This window comes from Macrotis lagotis, chromosome 7 (assembly GCF_037893015.1).
Source record: "Macrotis lagotis isolate mMagLag1 chromosome 7, bilby.v1.9.chrom.fasta, whole genome shotgun sequence".
Lineage (NCBI taxonomy): Eukaryota > Metazoa > Chordata > Mammalia > Peramelemorphia > Peramelidae > Macrotis > Macrotis lagotis.
In genome coordinates this window covers 128,608,228-128,627,099 of record NC_133664.1, presented here as the reverse complement: position 1 = coordinate 128,627,099, position 18,872 = coordinate 128,608,228, and the positions used below count along the sequence as shown (strand labels likewise).

The 18,872-nt window shown below is 33.8% G+C and overlaps 1 protein-coding gene across 1 annotated transcript in view; it reads right to left on the bottom strand.

Annotated features, from left to right (window-relative positions):
- Positions 1-18,872, bottom strand: part of IQUB (IQ motif and ubiquitin domain containing) — a 109,420-nt gene that overhangs the window by 17,641 nt on the left and 72,907 nt on the right. Inside the window, 4 exon segments of the mRNA XM_074193806.1 lie at positions 4,715-4,963; positions 8,558-8,734; positions 9,827-9,997; positions 18,622-18,797. Coding sequence (XP_074049907.1) covers positions 4,715-4,963; positions 8,558-8,734; positions 9,827-9,997; positions 18,622-18,797 — 773 coding nt within the window.

Genomic DNA, 18,872 nt, shown 5'->3' with positions numbered 1-18,872 from the left:
CCTTCTCTATATCTTAAGTTTCATTTTTAATTTTACCTGATACACTTTTGTAGCCAATCAGTAATTTGTAAATGAATTTTACCATTATATATGAAAGCTATACTACACAAATGGTACTTGAATAGAATAAAATAAAAATAATCAGGAATCAACGCCTTTATTTATACATTGATTTTGCCTATTACAAAACTAGAAGGCTCTGCAAAATAACTTTGAAACGAATTTCAAAATATTTATTTTATTCTTACTTTTATGTTTTCTCCATTTCTTATGAAGTTTCAAAATAAATGGTTTATTCTCATTTTGTGAAAGAAAAAATCAGATAAATTGAATTTCTTATGATGAAAATTATGCTCATATAAAATATGCTAATACTCCAGTGGAATACTGATTAACACTTTACTAGAGTATCTTTACCGGGTAGTTCTTTGATATAAAATTTAACCTCTGTGCTCCATATAAAAACAAATCGATTGAGTGAGAGGACTTCAAGGAATACCAGTCCGAATTGAACAAGATTCCCTACATCGTCTTTTCAAAGAGTTTATCCTACAAGGGCAGCAAGAAGACACACCACAACTGAGGGTGCCCTCCCTTCTGGAGACTTCCCCAGACTACCAGAATCCATCTAGGCTGCTTGACTGTTCACACAGAATAGACAAGCTAGGAGTCACCAATTCTATTCCTTCTGGCAATATGGAAGACCATTAGGACTTATTCCTTGCCATACCTCTCAACCTTACTGATCCATGACAATGTCATCTCACCTAAGGTACCTAAGGAACACTAAACCTTGCCAAGTGTTCTACAACTTCACCCTGAGAACCTTTAAGCCTGGCAACCCTGCAGTTGAATTTTATTTTCTCTGTTGTTTCTTTCAGCTACAACTCTAAGACCTGAGGACAGGGATTGTTAGGCCTTTTCTATTTGTACTTCCAACATTTAACACATAGTATATATATTGAATAAATTTTTCTTCATTCATTACTTAATTCATTTAGCCTCTGTCTGAAGACCTTTTCTTTTGGGATTTTCCTTTGGGATATCTCTAATGATTGAGAATTTTTTCCCCCTTATATTAAATCTTAAATTGCCTCTCACCAATTTGCATCCACTTCTACTTCTGTCCTCTGGGGCTGAGCAGGACATTGTTTCATGTGAGAGCCCTTCAAAAGCAGCCATAAATGCTCCATCTATATCTTTTTTTTTCCAAGCTCTAGTTTCTTTCATCAATCTTTATATGGGATTTTACCATTCTGGTCACCCTATTCTGGACATCGTCTATCTTCTTTATGTTATTCCTAAAATATGATGCCTAGATCTCACCATAGCACTCCAGATTTGGCAAATTATCAACTCCCTTGTTCTGTTCAAGAGGCCCATTGTAATGCAGGTGAAGGCAGTATTTGCTTCTTTGGCTCTGTTGATTCATACTGAACTAAGTAACTGACCATTTTATATTTAACTTGCTAGCAATGACTTCCTCATCTTCTCTTTGTGAACTTAATTATTAGAACCTTTTTTAATGATAGAAATATCCAAAACTCTCACTCCTGTCAGGTCTCCTTTGTGACTATGAGCAGATGTTGTTGAAATGTCTAATCAAGAATTAGACCTCTAGTCTAAAAATTTTATTAAATTATGATCTCCTTAAGAGTTTGTTTTTCAACTTTATAGTGACAGGAACTAGCACCATATCTGGCATAAAGTAAATGTTGAATTGACTTGGATATAGAATTTGGGCCCTGAATATGAAAAGTTGACTTCATTAGCACTCTACACTAACATACAATGGTGAGTTCACTCTGTCGCATGCTGAAAAGTATTTAATACAGGGTTATCACAGAAAAGGAGAGTGGGAATCCTTTCATTCATTTAGAAAGAATTTATTTTCTACTCCACATAAGAGGTCCTGTTGCATGCCACTGGCATTCTCAGGCAAAATCCCCAGGCTGACTCCAGTTGACCTTCCTACTCCTATTTCCCAAACTCCCTGAGGTGTATCCTCCAATTCAGTCAAACTCAGTTATCATATTTCCCCATGTATAAGAAATTAATTTGGGGGCCTGAAATTTGAAAAAAAAGTCTTACATAAAGTTACTGAAGTCAAGTTCTTTTCATCATAAAATTCCTGCAATTCCTCATCGCTCTCAAAATTCCCACCCTCATCTGTGTCTGATGAAGAATCTGGCTCTGACGGCTCTCCTGCCTGTGCTTTGGTTTGAGGTTGACCGCAGGCTCTCCCTGGGCAAGTCTGGTGTGTGGATGCATGCTTAGTTCATTCTGTTTCATGAACCTGAAGCACCAATCTTGTCTTCCTTTGAAATCAGTCACTTCTTTTTCATCCGTAATTCTTCTTGTCTCCTATTGAACCATCTTTGTGGACACAAAAATTTCAATGACCCTTTACTCTTCAATCCATCTCTAAATCAGGCGATTTGACAGACTTGCAGCCTTCTTCTGCCAGGGGCGTTTTCAATAGGGTTGTTTCTTCCCATAGCCAGTCTCAGATTGTTTTCTCAGTTGGAGGATGACCAAACTGACATTCAGCAGCACAGTTTCCATTCCCTTTTGCAAGCTGGAACACTTTGAACTTGAATTCAGCACTGGATGAAAATCTTTTCTGAGTCATTTCTGGGCAGAACATGGCAAAACATACCCTAATATACTGGTAACAAATACAAAACAATGAAGCACAAAAACAAGTGCAAAAAAAGCAGGAAATGCAAGTAAAAAAAATCTTCAATTACTGTATAAGACTCTCCCAGGTTTTAGACCCCAAATTTTTTTTTAAAAGAATACATCTTATACATGGGTAAATATAGTACTTACTTTTCCCCAAACTATCATTTCATCTCCCACCTCCAGGTCTTTATCCAGATAGTCCCAGGAACCCGGAATATACATTATCATCTCTGCTTATTAGGATAATTAGCTTCCTTCAAAAAGCCATAATTGGTCTAGTTGTCATTGTTTTCTCATCTCCTTAAATTATATTGTAACTTTCTGTCTTAAATGCTGTATTCCACATAGAAGAAAGCTCCTTGAGGTTTTGTCTTTGTATCCTTCCAACCTAGCAATGTGCTCTGCATAGAGCAGACATTTAATAAATCTTTACCAATGAAAAAAGGAATTCTCACTCTCCTTGCCTTAAACACTTAAAGATAACTCATGTGCTCCTAATACATTTTGTGTCCTTTTTGCTAAGGCTATGATTGACAAATACCACAGGAAAACTTGTCTTGTATTTTATTTACTTTCATTTTTTCACATGTGATAATGAGTTCAGTTGGATATTAATGTAAAGTGCTAATGAGGTCAGGGTTTCAGATTTGGAGCTCACTTAAAAGGTGCTTGTCCAAGTCAATGCAAACATTTATTTCATGCCAGACAAGATGTTAGATCCTGTTGATATAGTGAGGAAAAACAGCTGTTGAAAAGATCACAACCTAATAAAATTCAAATTCAATTTCAATTTTTTCAATTCAATTTCAATTCGATTCAATTCAAATTCAATTTCAAATGCTAACAATATTTAAACCTAGAGGAAATAATAAATTTTGTATCACGTTTTGATCAGGCTCAGAAGCAATTTATACAAAGGCAAATTTAGACTTGATTTAAGGAAAAATTTCCAATAATCAGAGTCATGAAAAAGTGGAGTAGAGTACCTCAGGAAAAAAAAAATAGGTTCCTTATCTCTGGGGATTAGATGACCTCCAGTCAAATGATCACTTGTTGAATACACTGTAGAGATTTCTTTTCTTTTTTTTTTCCCTTGGGAGGCAAAGGTTGAACTACCTGACTGCTGAGGTTCCTTGAAATTTTGAAATTCTATGATGCTCTAACTATACTTTGCTGCAACTATGACTAAGTCTACATGATTAGAGAAATCAATCATTTTCCAATAGGTCTGACTTGATCAGATGCTAATTTATGTAAAATGAATGAATACATCTTGGACATACAGAATAAGATGTAATATATTTCTTGCAGCAATTAATGACTACAATGCATTCATTCATCTCACATGTATTAAGTAGTTTTTCCAAAGAGTAAACTCTATTAATGATAGAGAGGATATGAAAAATGAACCTATTTCATGAATTGCAAAATTCAAAATACAAAGCAAAAGTTGCCTTCCTTTTTGAGGGTTGTTTTTCTTGGTCAGAGACACTCGGTTTCCAAACATAAGAAGCCAATAATGGACACCTAAGTTTATAAAATTCAAAGATAAAGAAAACAAAGATCATCATATTATATAGAGGAAAGCATGCTTACACCTATGCCTTCAGAATAGAGTTAAAAGAAAATATATACAGAACTTTGCATACTTCTATAGAACTTACACATTAAACAATCTATATGGTGAAAAATCAATAACACTAGTTCTCACTAATTAGTTTTCTTGATCAGAGTGACAATCACTCCATTTCAGAATGCTATGTGGAGAAAACACGATTAATATGGATCTATGTTTAACATGGATAAACATGAGGAGCCTATATTAGATAGTTCTCTATGGGGGGTGAGAATTGAGGAAGGGAGAAAATGTAAAATTCAGAACCTTGGGGAAAAAAAAGATTGCTGAAAACTACCATTGCATACAGTTGGAAAAATATATAAATAAAATATTTTTAACAATGCTTTCTGTAGAGTCAAAGAGTAACAATTATTTCTATGATCAGTCATTAATGAATAATCCAGATCATACCTGCATCAGGTAAGCAATTTGAGAATCATCTTCATAATCAGCTTCTGATTGATAAAGCTGTTTGAGTAAACCCTTGTATTTCAAAAATGCTTCACGTTGTCGGGCTTCATTATCAAGCATACAACACCGGCGACATCTACTAAGATGACATGAAGTGGCTGAAATAGAGAATTCTGTAGATGGCAGATACATCTCACAACTTCGACAAAAGTAAATATTTTTATAAAGCTTTGCTGGATCTTGTGGAACCTAAATAGGAAAATTGGAAGATTTCAATCTTATGTCAAAACCACTAACTCTGATAAATTAAAAATCATCAGAAGCTGCTAATGATCAGAATATGTTCTGATAGTTTGATTATTAAATGATGCTTAACAATATTTGCAGCTCTAGGAATATTTTTTAAATCAAATCCAGATATTAAAGCATTTATGTTTCAAAAAAACTTTAAGGAAATGAAATGAATCTATTACAGTTGGTAAAAAAAACAACAAATTTCTATGAATTAATATGTAAACATATTCCATTTTAGGAACAAATATAATCTATTTACATGATGCCTTATAATTTTCAAACTGTTTTCACATATACTTCTTGTGACATTCATTCACAAAAACCTTCTGTTTAATGGATGGCAGGCATGAATATTTTCATTTTTCAAATAAGAAAATAGACTCAAAGAAATTAAGTAAACTGTGTTAGATTATAGAAGTTGTCATGAATGAATAAATGACAAAGTAATTATTAAACTCTTAACATGGACAAAACATTTTCTAAGCAATGGGTATGCAAATAGAACAAGATAGTTCTTGAACAAGCACTTATTGAGTACTTACTATGTAGCAGGTACTAGGGAGAAAACACATACAAGTTAATAAGGGATAAAAAAATTCTTCACACTCATGCTTAAGAGACATTAAGGTCATTCTGCCAACATAGTAATTAAAAATCATAGGTTAATCAGTGAAAGGGCTAGAATTCTTGTTTCTTGATTCCTAGGAAGTGTGTTTGTGTGTGTGTGTGTGTGTGTGTGTGTGTGTGTGTGTTGTGTGTGTGTGTGTGTGTGTGAAGAAATAATTTGGATTCTGAATTTCCAACATCATATTGCATTACTTATTCTAATGAAACCATGTCTAAACCATAACAAGACTATCAACTAGATGATCCAGTTATTTCAATCACCTTACCAACCAATTTGTACTAGCTATAAAAAATTAATATTAATTCAGGGGAAATTGTCCACGTAAAAATTTCAGAGGTATAGGGACAGAAAATGATTCAGCTAACAAATAGGTTGATTTACTGGCTCTCTCTAGGGGTGACTGCTTAGAATATCACAGGAATGGCTCATGAGCATCCTCTCCTTCTCCAAGATGTCTCTTAATATGGGATCCACAGATTCCTCCCTGCCATGGGATCCAAGAACAGACTGCAGGGGGTCTCTGAACTTGGATGGGGAAAAACATTACATCTTTATTTTCCCTAGCCTTTGGGTATATGTTATTTTATACATTTAAAAGCACTATTCTGAGGATGGGATCCAAGGCTTCATCTGACTGATATTTATATAATATGCACCAGAGTATTTTGTGCTTCCAGTTAAAATAGTTCGTTGATTCCCAATGCTTTCCTCAATTCCCAACGTCTTTCATTTTTCTCCTCCTCTCTTCTCTACTCCTTTTCACAGATTATTCATCTTCCATCATCATTCCAAATAATGCTCACTTAAAATTTATTTACTCAATACCTTTGTCCTTGAGAGAAAAGCTATCAAAAGCCTGAAGAGACAAAATTTCTGAGTTCATTTCTAACTCCTCTGCTTAGTTAGTGAAGTGACCTTGGAAAAAGATCTATCTTCCTGTTTTATGGGCATGATTCAGGACTAAGAGTATCAGTGGACTTCATTAAAGCTTATAAGTACATAGGCTTATTAAGCTCCTTGCAGAACCTGTGTCCTTCCAGGGCTTTAATGTCAGGTTGAAGGCATCACCCATGCCTCTTTGAGTTCTAGGCCTAAGTGTCTACAGGTCCAAGTTTCAGATAGGAAGTAACTCAGACAAAGCTGAAAGACTTAATCCCCCAAAAGTTCTCCAAGGAACACTTACTGATTCTTCACAAAACTGCAGCAAGTGACAATGACACTGTATAAAAGCACAAGTGTAAAGAATACAGATGAAGAATAAAAGAAAAGGAATTGTTCCCATTCTATACTCAGCAAATTATATAGTTAATACTTCTGCATACAAGATAATGAAGTTTATTATTTCTTGTATAGGACATGTGATAAACATCTTTTGTTCAAAAAAATGTTTACCTAAATTAAAATGGTTCATGGCATCATGGTATCTTTCCTGCTTCTGAAAAAGAAAAGTTGTAAAATGTTTGAACTATCCACGAGAACTGAGAAGGGGCAGCAAGATATAGTAGGGAACAGAAAGGTTCCTTTTCTATGTCTGTGATCCTATGGATTACCAGAGATTTTCACACAGAGTGCTGCACTAGAGACACTACAAGAATGAGGAAGAGGCCTTTGATGCACTGAGGAGGACATAGAAGACGGGAATCACAGAGGTTGGGACAAAAACAGCCATGCCAATGAGGTTGCATGTCCACCTGATTATTTTACCTGGGCAGTCCCTTCCTGACTTCACAAGAAAGGGTCCTATTTATCTAGCATCTAGCTCCACAAAATATAATTTCTGAAACAATTAGGATTGTACCTTCTCACAGATTAAAATTTGAAAAAACATTAGCTTTTTAATGGAAATCATATAAGAATCATAGAATTTTCAGAGCTATAAATAACATTCAGGCTCTTTCAGGGCCAGCTCTCACACTTTACATTTGGAAGCAACTAAGGACTAAAGAAATTCAATGGCTTGTCCAAGACCCAAGGTAGCTAACTAATGGTAGAGTCATGATTACACCTACATCTCCTGGCTCTTTCACTACACCGTGATCTCTATTACTTTGATCTCTGCCCTATGAAAGAAATATTTCAATAAAATTTTACTTCTTTTTTATTATCTTAGCATCATGATTATGAACTTATCCGGTAATATGGGACACAATTTGGGGTTGGCTTTTTGAGTTTGTCCCCTTCAATGACAGCTGTTATTTCTCCTTGCTGTTGTTTTTGCTTGTTTTTGTTACTATCCTGTTTCTAACTTGCTGCTTTTGTCCTATTGTGTGCCCAAGATTCTAGAAAAACAAATAGGGTCTGAGTGAGAGGATCTGGGTTTAGCCTCTCAGCTCATAGGTTTTAGCTTTATGATAATTTGTTCAGGTTAGGAGCCTTTTTAAACTTACTTCTTAGGATCTCCTGGAGCACTGCTATCAAACTCAAATAGAAACAGTTCCCTTTTATTGCATATAGACTTAGAAAACCACAAATTAATATTATCTACATTATACCATATTTCTATTTGTTTTATGCAACATTTCCCAACTACATTTTAATCCAATTCAGGCTGTACTTGGGATTTCTTGCAGACAGACTCACAAGCTTGATCCCTCTGTTCTGATGACATTGACTTAGCTACCACTGACGCTGGGGTGCACACTAGTCATTGTCTCAATAGTACAGTCTTATTCTAGGAGACCAGTAGTTTTTCTGGTTGAATTTGGTAAAAAAAATTCCTAAAAGAACTCTAAGCCAACTTTAATCTTCACCCCCCATCAAATTGCTTAGTTACTGTTGTCCTAAAAGTCCTAAGCTTTAAGTAGGTTTCACTGCTAAGTGTTCATGGTGTTCAAAAACAAGCCAGCAGTAATTTTAAATCTTTCAATGTTAATTTTAACTTAAAATGAAGAAAAGATAATATGGAAGAAGTAGAAAAATACCTTAAGATATCTGGCTGCTTCAGGATTAAACAAAGGTATTTTAATATATTGAAGAAATAGTGTGGCTATTCTTTTTCTGAGTCCTTCAAGATTACTGCTTTTAACTCCTCTCATCATAAGATCAACCTCTCGGTCAATCAATTCTAAGATGTCCTGGGTCAGTTTACATTCATGTTCCTATAGAAGACAAAGAGATCTTTGATAGATTTTATTAAGATTATTTCATGACTGATCAGTTTCCAGATTTTCCATGCAGAATATATTTTAAAAGAAACTAACATGTGTGTGTCTTAATATGAAAGAGAGCATTTGAATAAGAAAATACCAGGAAAGAAAAGAGAAATCATTAAAAAAAGAGACAGGTGAGTAAGATACATAAGGTAATGCAAAAGATAACAGCAATTCAGAAAAGAAAAATAATTAGACAAAAGAACAACTAGGAAAATTAGGGATATATGACTCCATCAACCAATGAATGAACCTCAGTATGCCCGCACACATATAAACTCCCCTACAACTAGCTTGGCCCCACACTTTCTTCTGTACATGCCTGTAGGAATTAGCTCTGTGTCTTTTGCTTATATTGTTTCTCTTCCCACTTCTGAATGAAGTATTTAGTTTTCTAGCACACTCTTAATTAAATAAAAATATTTCATATAATAAAAATATGAAAGCATAATTTAAGTCTCTATGGACACTAAATATAAAACCACAAAACCATAATCTGTCAATTTATATAAGAAAAGCTGGGTTTGTCAAGAAAAAATGATAACAATATTTGTCCTTTATACTAGAAGAAGAAGACCATGACATCAGGCTGGTGATGCCAAGACATGCATATAAGTTGGATTTGAGCAAATCTATCCATGTTTTTCTAGTCATTGACCTCATCATTTCTTATAGCACAGTAGTATTTCATCACAATCACCAGTCATCAGTCTCACTTTCTTCTCCAGAGTCATCTGGGTCCAGTGATCAGATATGGATCAGGATGACTGAAGATGGCCCTGGATGCAAGGCAATCAGAGCGAAGTGACTTGCTCAAGGTCAAATGGCTAGTTAGTGTCTGAGGCTGGATTTGAACTCTGGTCCTCCTGTCTTCAGGATCAGCACTTTACCAAATGCACCAATTAGCTGCCATATTTTTTATTTAAAAAAATAGTATTTCATTCACATAATGAATCTATTAGTCACCCTTGAGATATTTTGGTTTTACATTAGGATTCAGTCAAAACATTCCTTTTATCCCAAAATCAAAGAGAAAAGTACCTTTATAGTGTGTTTCAATGTTAATAGCACATCTAGTCTCTCATCATCACAGATATTTTTAATTACAATGCAGTTATAGATATCTTTCAGCTCTCTGGCTCTGACAGTATATTGCGTATCCATTTGTGTTTCAGTGTTATCAGAGGCTATCCACTTCTTTGGAGCTGAACACTTCAAAAAAATAAATTTATTTGTATTAATACCAATTCACCAAGGACTAGAGATATCTATTCTGTTGCCATCAGTCAAAAGATTACTTAAATAGCATGTTAATATGAATAAAAATATCTAATAAGAATATCAATTATAATTAAGAGAATGAATTAAAGATTTGTAAGAGCATAGAAAAGTTAGAAACAGTGCAAGTAAATACAACAATTAATAAGAAGGCATATTTTATTTGGCAGTTTAATAACTCTTTGGGCATAATTCCAGATTATTCTCCAAAATGGCTAGGTCAGTTCAGCACCATCAGTGAACCAATGTTCCAATTTTCCCACATCCCCTCCAACATTTGTGGCTTTCTTTTTCAATCATTTTAGCCAATCTGATAGGTATAGAATGATATATCAAGGACATTTAATTTCATTTTCTCTAATCAGTAATGATTTGGAACATTTTATCATATTACTACATATTAATTTGATTTCTTCATCAGAAAACTACCTGATCAGCTCTTTTGACCATTTATCAATTGGAAATGACTTGTATTCTAGTAGATTTGACAGTTCTTTATATATTTGAAATAATGTGACCTTTATCTGAAAATCTGTCTACAAAATTTTCCCCAATTTTCTGCTTTCCTTCTAATCTAGGCTACACCTGTTTTATTTGTACAAAAATTAAACTGCCTATATCCTCTGATACAATAGGTTTGTTTTCCAACCTATGTCCTAAAATAATTGTTTTATATTCTATATGTTATATATATATATATATACATATATAATAAAATATTTATAGTCACTCTCTTTGTGATAGCAAAAAAATGGAAATTTTAAGGATACCCAAAATTGGGGAATGGCTGAACAAGTTGTGGTATATGATTGTGATGAAATACTACTGCGCTATAAGAAATGATGAGGTCAAATGACTTTAGAAAAACATGGATAGATTTGCTCAAAATAATCTTGAGTGAAATGAGCAAAAACCAAGAGAATGATATATACATAACAATAAGAACAACTTTGATTGAATAAGTCATTTTGACAATTATAAATACCCAAATTAACTACAAAGAACCTTTGAAGAAAGATGCTATCTGCATCAAAAGAAAAAATTGATAAATATAAGTATGTATGAAATGGTTTTACATACACACACATATTTGTGTCTAATGGTAACCATCTCTAGGGCAGGGAGGAGGAAAGAAAATAAAGTTAGATAACTTTATTATATAATTAAAAGGAATAGCAAGTTGTACATAATAGATTTGCATTTCCATGCACAATTATCTTTTTTTCCTATTCTACTATGTTATGGAAATGCTTGTTTTATTTCTTTAAAACAGAATAAAATAAATAAAATAATAAAAAAAGAAAAATTTTTTATGAGTAGTTACATGGCATAGTATGGTGAATTAAAAAGGAATTGTATGGAGTAACCCATTTGTCAAAATGAAGAAACTATGTTTTACATGTTTAAAATCTATTATGATTATGATACATGATCAGTATGAATCTTTCAGCCTCAAGATGCCTAATGTTGGCAGACATTGTCCTAGCCATTGCCATTCAGCTCATTAATTACTGGATTTCTGCCCAAAAGAGGATATTAACCTTTTAAACACTGTAGTAAATTGCTTGCACCATGGAAAAGAAGCCCAGCCAAGAAATGCTCAGAAAATCTTGATACACTTAAAGGAACATCCTAATGATACAATTTTGAAATTTTCAAGGCATATGAAATATTATAAACTACAAATTTTGGAAAATATAATAGAAATAATATAGAAGATTCTTTTAAGGAACTAGTGAGAAGCTATTTTTAAAAAATACATTGTTGGCCTTACCAAAAAGGCTAGAATGTTTAGAAGGTTGCTTCAAGAGGACGTGATTTGCCAAATCAATCTCACAACTAATGTTGTAGATCAACAGTTTGTTAGATCTAATAAGAGGAATATCTTTTTTAAAGTGCTACAAAATTATAAGATTAGTATGATTTCAAGAGACACTGTTTCTGCTGAGTAATTTCTGTGGGTCTAAGGGTCTCTAAAGGTCCTGAGCTCACCTTATCATTACTCAAATTTTGAGCTCTGAAGCTCTGGACTCAGAACATTAAACTGATAATTTACAAATCTGCATTATCTTGATGTGTCTGGCTTATTTCCCTTAATCCTGATCCACAGCTACTACCTTCTTATTATATCCATTGATCTGATCTGAAAACATCTAGGCTATCAGGCCAGGAACTATGGAGAGAGGGAAGATTCCTTTCCAGACTCTTGTACTTTCCACCAACTTTTTGCATATGCATACCACATATGTGTTTGGGATTGGGAGGTGGAAAGGGAAGAGATGAATAGAAGAATTGAATGGATTAAGGATTAATAATACATCAGTGAAAAGGAAATAATTACTTGCATATTTAAAAAAACCTTATGACATGTTTTACCTTAATTTGATACTCTAATACTACACTGTGAGTACACACACACACACACACACACACACACACACAAACATATACACACAAACACACATTTATGTTCATATTCTTGTTGATATGGATATCATTTTCCCTTGACCACTGAAATTTATACAGGGTTTCTCATCCAGTGTGATTCTTGTCTATTTTCTCCCCACAAAGTGGATCTGTCAAAGTGCTGACAGATTTTCTTCCTTGGGCATAATTTATCTGAAACTAGAATATGAGAGTTCAAGAGATTGATTTATGAAATCACTTGATAATTGTTGTGAATTTGAATATATTTGCAGGCTGACTAGAGATAATTTTTAATAGCTGTGGCCCTAATTATAGGATGCTTTGTTGTTTGATATTCCTTTGTCGATTTTGAATTTGTTACCCTGTTAAATTTAAATAGGAAGACAGAACAAATGGGTGTGTATTGACTATTGTTCAGTCACATTTCAGTCAAGCCCAAGAATTCATGATCCCATTTGGGGTTTTCTAGTAAAAAAATCTAAGAGTGGTTTGCCATTTTCTTCTCCAGGTCATTTTATAGTTAAAGCAACTAAGGCAGCAAGGAACAAGGGAGTTGCCCAAGCTCGCACAGTCAGGATGTGACTGAGATTAGATGAGTCTTCCTGACTTCAAGTCCACTATTGCACCTCAGTGCCCCTTGTTTAAAACAAAATTTAAGTAAAACTTGTTTAAAATAGCTAAATAAGAGAAAAAAATTTAAATTATATTGTTTAAAAACATTTCAAATTATAATTGCAATTTTCCATTCAAATTTCTTTTTAGAAGTATCAGGTTGAGTAATTGTACAAGCATCATATTAGATAATTTTATGTTGAGAAAAACTACTTTCTTAAAACTACTTTATATTTTCAGTAATTATTCTGGCATTTTCTTCCATATTTTTTGGTATAGGTAAATTGACAATGTTAAGTAGTATGCTAAAAAATAAACTAAAAGTGCTCATACCTAGAAAGGAAATTTTAAAATCCCACATTCTCAAGACTGGTCTCAAGAAAATATCAAATCTCAAAAACTGTAAGTGATGGATTATTAAAATAGAAATCTAAAATTAAGTGATTTATTTTAAAACTGACAGAATTAATTTGAAACCCATTAAGCACTTTGAAATGGAATGGAAATAACCTAATTATAAAATAGTATAATGTTTAGGAATGAGGAATTAGGAATCAAAAAGTATTGTTCTAAATGAACCCAGTCTTCTTTATTGTTGGTCCCAAACAGAGCAATCAAAGTCTAATTTTTGCTAGAAAGTATTTCTAAGGTCTTATAATGGTTATATATTTTTAAGCCAAGTTCTTAATTCCAAGTTTCTTGTTGTCTCAATTGTTATATATGTTTTTCCTTTGCATAATTTAACTCTGTTGTAATAATTCAGTTATAAATACCTTTTTTCCGGGGATTCCTCTTTCTCAGATAATCAAACATTAAATATTATAAAATACTACTCTTTCCCTGCCCTTCCTGTCAAATATGGTGATAGTCTGTTCTCTAGTGAGGGCTCCATATATATTTTAAAGTACTTTCACAAAGAGTATGTCTTTGCCAAACCCTGCTTAGCCTTCAAATCCTACTTCCTTCATTATAATATCACCAATTACTCTATCCCACTAGGATTTCTCACTAATTTGAGCTCATATTATTTTTATAATCAATATCAAAAAGTTTAGCATTGTTTTCCTTTTCATCCTGCCTTTCCAACTTTATTTTCTGCTCTCAAAAGCCCATTGTCACATAATTTGAATGAAATCTCATTGTCCTAGAAACATAATGGGTGCTCAATAATGTAGATGACTGGCATCTCTGATACCTAGAATCAATCTGAAGGGAGACATAGGGAAGTGATATTATTCCCATACAAGAGACATGGAAGCCAAGATAACCTGAGGAAAAGAAATTTGTCCAAGGTCAAACAACAAATGTTGTCTCTTGCCTCCCATGTTCCCTTCACTGTGCTGCTCAGCTACTAATTTCATGAAGCACAAAATAATGTATTCTCTTCTGATGCTATGTCTACCATCAATTCATGGTAATGCCTATTTCTGTACCATCACCTTTCCTTTCACACATCTTTGAAAGTTTCTATCAAAGAATCTGAGAAATGACAAATAATTCACCAGTACTGACAATCTGGGGCAATGGAAGAGATAATAAGAAATGACTTTAAGATTTGTAAAATGCTTTACATACATTATTATCTTATTTGATTTTCACAGCATCCCAGTGAGGTAAATTTTACTGATAAATATTATAGCTCCAATTATCTCCATTTTAGAGATAAAAAAATTGAAGGTGAGAGGATTTTAAGTGACTTTTCCATAGGCACATAACTCATTATCAAAATCAGGCCCTGAGTTCTATCTCCCTAAATTTAAACCCAGAGCTCTATTAGCTAGTTGGTATCTAGCTATTTCAATGAAATTGTATTTTATGTGTAGTTAAGTTTTTTAATGAATGATACCTTTAAATTACAAATAACTAGAATAAAGGATAAATGGATTCTATCCTTTCAACAATAAATTAGGGGCGGGAGGGAAAGGGGAGTTTAAAGGAAAAAATGAACTGAAAACATTCAATGTGCCACTTATGGAAGAGCTCTGAGATTGTACATCCTCCCTTTGCAGCCCCCTAAGAAAACTCCCATGTTCAGGGAATTATTCTCCCCCTCTGTGTCAACATTCAAACAAGAAATAATCAAAGTTGAGACTGACCTATCTACAAAACAGAAAATTAGATTCACTGAATTCTTGGGTATTTTTTAAAATCGCGCTCTCTCTCTCTCTCAAAGAGTATAATGTATTGACCTTTTGAAATCTTCTTACAAGTAGGTTGGGATTTTTTATTTAAAGGTATCATCCAGGGCAGCTGGGTGGCACAATGGATAGAACACTAGCCCTAAAGTCAGAAGGACTTGAATTCAAATCAGACCTCAGACACTTGATACTTACTAGTTGTGTGTCCTTGGGCAAGTCACTTAACCATAACTGCCTTGCAAAAACTACCAAAAAAAATGTATAATGCAAAAGGAGCCAAAGTACTCATAAATAAAATATAACTTCACTAACAAACACTAACCTCCACTAAATGCCCCAAAGTTGCCAACACCAATAAGTTGGTCTTCATTCAGAATTATTTGATTTCAGTCCTTCAAGGATTTTCAATACAAATATAAACATTTCAAAGGGTAGGTTTCTTTTCTAGCTTTTTTCTTCCATAAAATAAACTGGCAGCAATAAAAAATGCACAATAATCACATTCTCAGAAATGCTTCAGAAATTTATAAATCTTAGTCAGCTGGCAAGAAATGAGACAGAGCAAAAGCACCACAAGTACAAAACACAAGTACAGTACTGATGCAAAAGAAGAGACAGAGACACAGAGAGACAGAGACAGAGAAAGAGAGAGAGACAGAGAGAGACAGAGACTCAGAGACAGAGAGAGGAGAGAGACAGAGAGAGAGAGAGGAGAGAGACAGAGAGAGACAGAGACACAGAGAGACAGAGAGAGGAGAGAGAGACAAACAGATTGTCAGATGCTGTAGAATACAGGATGAAATGGACACTAGGCTGCATCTTTGAGGGGTTTCTGTTTGCAAGGAGAAGGGCCATCTCTTCATGTGAGATAGGGATGAAGGAGAAGAAAATGTGGAAAGTCTTCTCACTAATGTGAGGAGAGTGGTGAAGGAGATCTTGTAAAATGGTCTCATTTTTTTCCAATGAAATATGAATTAAGGTCCTCAGGTGAGAGAGGGTACAAAGGAAGTATGACAAAAGGTTTAAGGAGAGATAAAAAGCCTTAGAATAGTGGTGAATGGTTTGGTGAATGGGACAGCAAAATGATATGTAAGAAGTTGACTGTATTGCAGTAAGGGCCCAGTTCATATTATGTAATATAAATTAGTAGTGGATCAATTTGGTTCCATAATTCTCACCAGCTCTGCTCATGTCAATCAGAGCAAAGGAGTTAAACAACAGAAGCCATTCAAGGTTAGGGTTTGGCAAGGCATGATAGGACAAAGGAGCAAAAGTCTAATAGATAGAACCAAGTTGAACTGATTTACCAAGAGGATGAACTAGGGAATGTAATAAGCTCAAGGCTTGGGAAAGAACCATGTAGGGAGGAACTGGAGGATGGTGAAGACAGAGAATTAAGTTAGGAATCCAAGTTAAGATGGGATGACAAAAGACTGTGATCAATCAGAGAAATTTCAAAGTTCAAAGACATAGAAGTAGGACCTTTGTGCATCATAACAAAGTTAAGACTCTGAATACCTCTGTGTGTAGCTGAACCAATTGAAGATTTTTTCTATCAGGGCACATTATTCTTTGGGATGAAGACTATCATTAGTCTATTGAGATATCCCACTCTTCATAGAGTAAAAATCTGAATCAACTAAGACTCAATTATAAATAAGATTACATAAATATTTATGATAATTTTCTTGTTAACAAACATAGGTCTACAAAACAAGTTAATGATGTAAGTGCTGTCTGAATAAAGTATTTATTGAATTTAAACATAGCTTCAAGAGTGCTCACTTAATCCAGAATATTGTTTCTTTTAAAAAATCACAAAATTTCTAGAATATTACACATGGAAAATTTTAAAGTCCACACTCAATTTCAGCATAATACTCTCCTAAGGATGTCTGAAAAAACACTCAAGGAGCCTATCAGGGACCTCTGTGGCTTATTACAATGTTTTTCATCTTCACTGCTATTGGTAAATTTCACTAAAAACTTATATTGTTGTCAGTATACTGTTGATAAATAGAAAATTTTCACTCTAGGAGGAATGGCTGATTTTTATTAGTGAATAAGATCATCTAACTAATAGTTCCCTTACTTAAAAAAGAATTGAATAGTTTAAATACATGTGGTTTATACTATATTTACTTTGAGATCCTCAGGTAAGTCATAGACTATATGCTAAATAGAGAATGTGAAACATCATCATAAATAGGTACTTGGAAAAGTATGTCCCTTTCTGCTGGAATGACTTTTCATTATACTGGAAGACCAACAATATAAAAAGAATTTACTCTCTATGGTAACAGGTTGTTCAATATCAAAAAGAAAATTTCAATACATAAAAGGGTAATTGTTTTCATTTTTTTAATTATCTATTTACATGGTTTACATAATAATGACATCCTAGGTGGCGCAGTGAATAGAGCACCAGCCCCAGAGTCAGGATGGCCTGAGTTCAAATCCAGCCTCAGACACTTAATAATTACCTAGCTGTGTGGCCTTGAGCAAGCCACTTAACCCCATTGCCTTGCAAAAGAAAAAAAATAACTAAAAAAAATAATAGGGGAGGCTAGGTGGCGTAGTGGATAAAGCACCGGCCTTGGAGTCAGGAGTACCTGGGTTCAAATCAGGTCTCAGACACTTAATAATTACCTAGCTGTGTGGCCTTGGGCAAGCCACTTAACCCCATTTTGCCTTGCAAAAACCTGAAAAAAAATAAAATTAATAATAATGACATCTTTTTGGTCAAGTATTTCCAGTTATACAATGACCTATTGTGCCAGAGTAAAGCAATGTATTATCTCGACATCCCACAAGTTGTTAGGAGAAATCTACCTGACCCAGGAGACATTGTCAGTTAAGTATTCCATACATTTACCTGAGCCATTTGATATTCAACCTAAAATCAAATCAAAAGGATGACAAAAGTGCTTCTTTATATCCTGTCCTGGAAAATCTCTTTTCTCCGAATGTGCTCATTTTATTAAAAAAAAAAATATGATTCATATTCTTAGTGATTATTTGAGACAATTGGGAAGGGTTCACAATATCATATCACAATATTGAAAAGTACTTTATAGATCTATTCAGTCAAATCTTCTTATTTTACCAATGAAAAAATTGAGGCTTTACTAAATATGAAAAGTGGTTTCCCCAAGGTCACATAGATTTTTATTGGCAGAGCAGGAATTAGGACTTGGGTCCTCTGACTCCAGATCCATAAAAGAAAAATTTCTCAACAAATACATTCTGAATTGATTGGTAAGATGCCAAATACAATTCAAAAACATTCATATAATTTGTCCTCTCCACTAGTTTAAAACATTCTGTCACATTTTTATGCTCAGGACATATTAATATTCAAATGATAATTATTTCACCAACCTTATCCAAGAATGAGACAATGGATTTTTCATACTTTTTATTATTGGCAAGGATTCTTTGCCTTCCAATAGAAGCAATTATTTGTGCTTCTTTTTCTAAAAGTTCACATAGAGCAGCTTTCCTTTTAGCCCCAGTGAAATTGCTATCAATAAAATCGAGTTGTTCTTGCCGCCAGACTAGAGGGGGAGAAAAGTAGAAGATTTTTAGTTTTAAAAAAATCCCAAATCTTATTTTGTCATCATATCCAAACA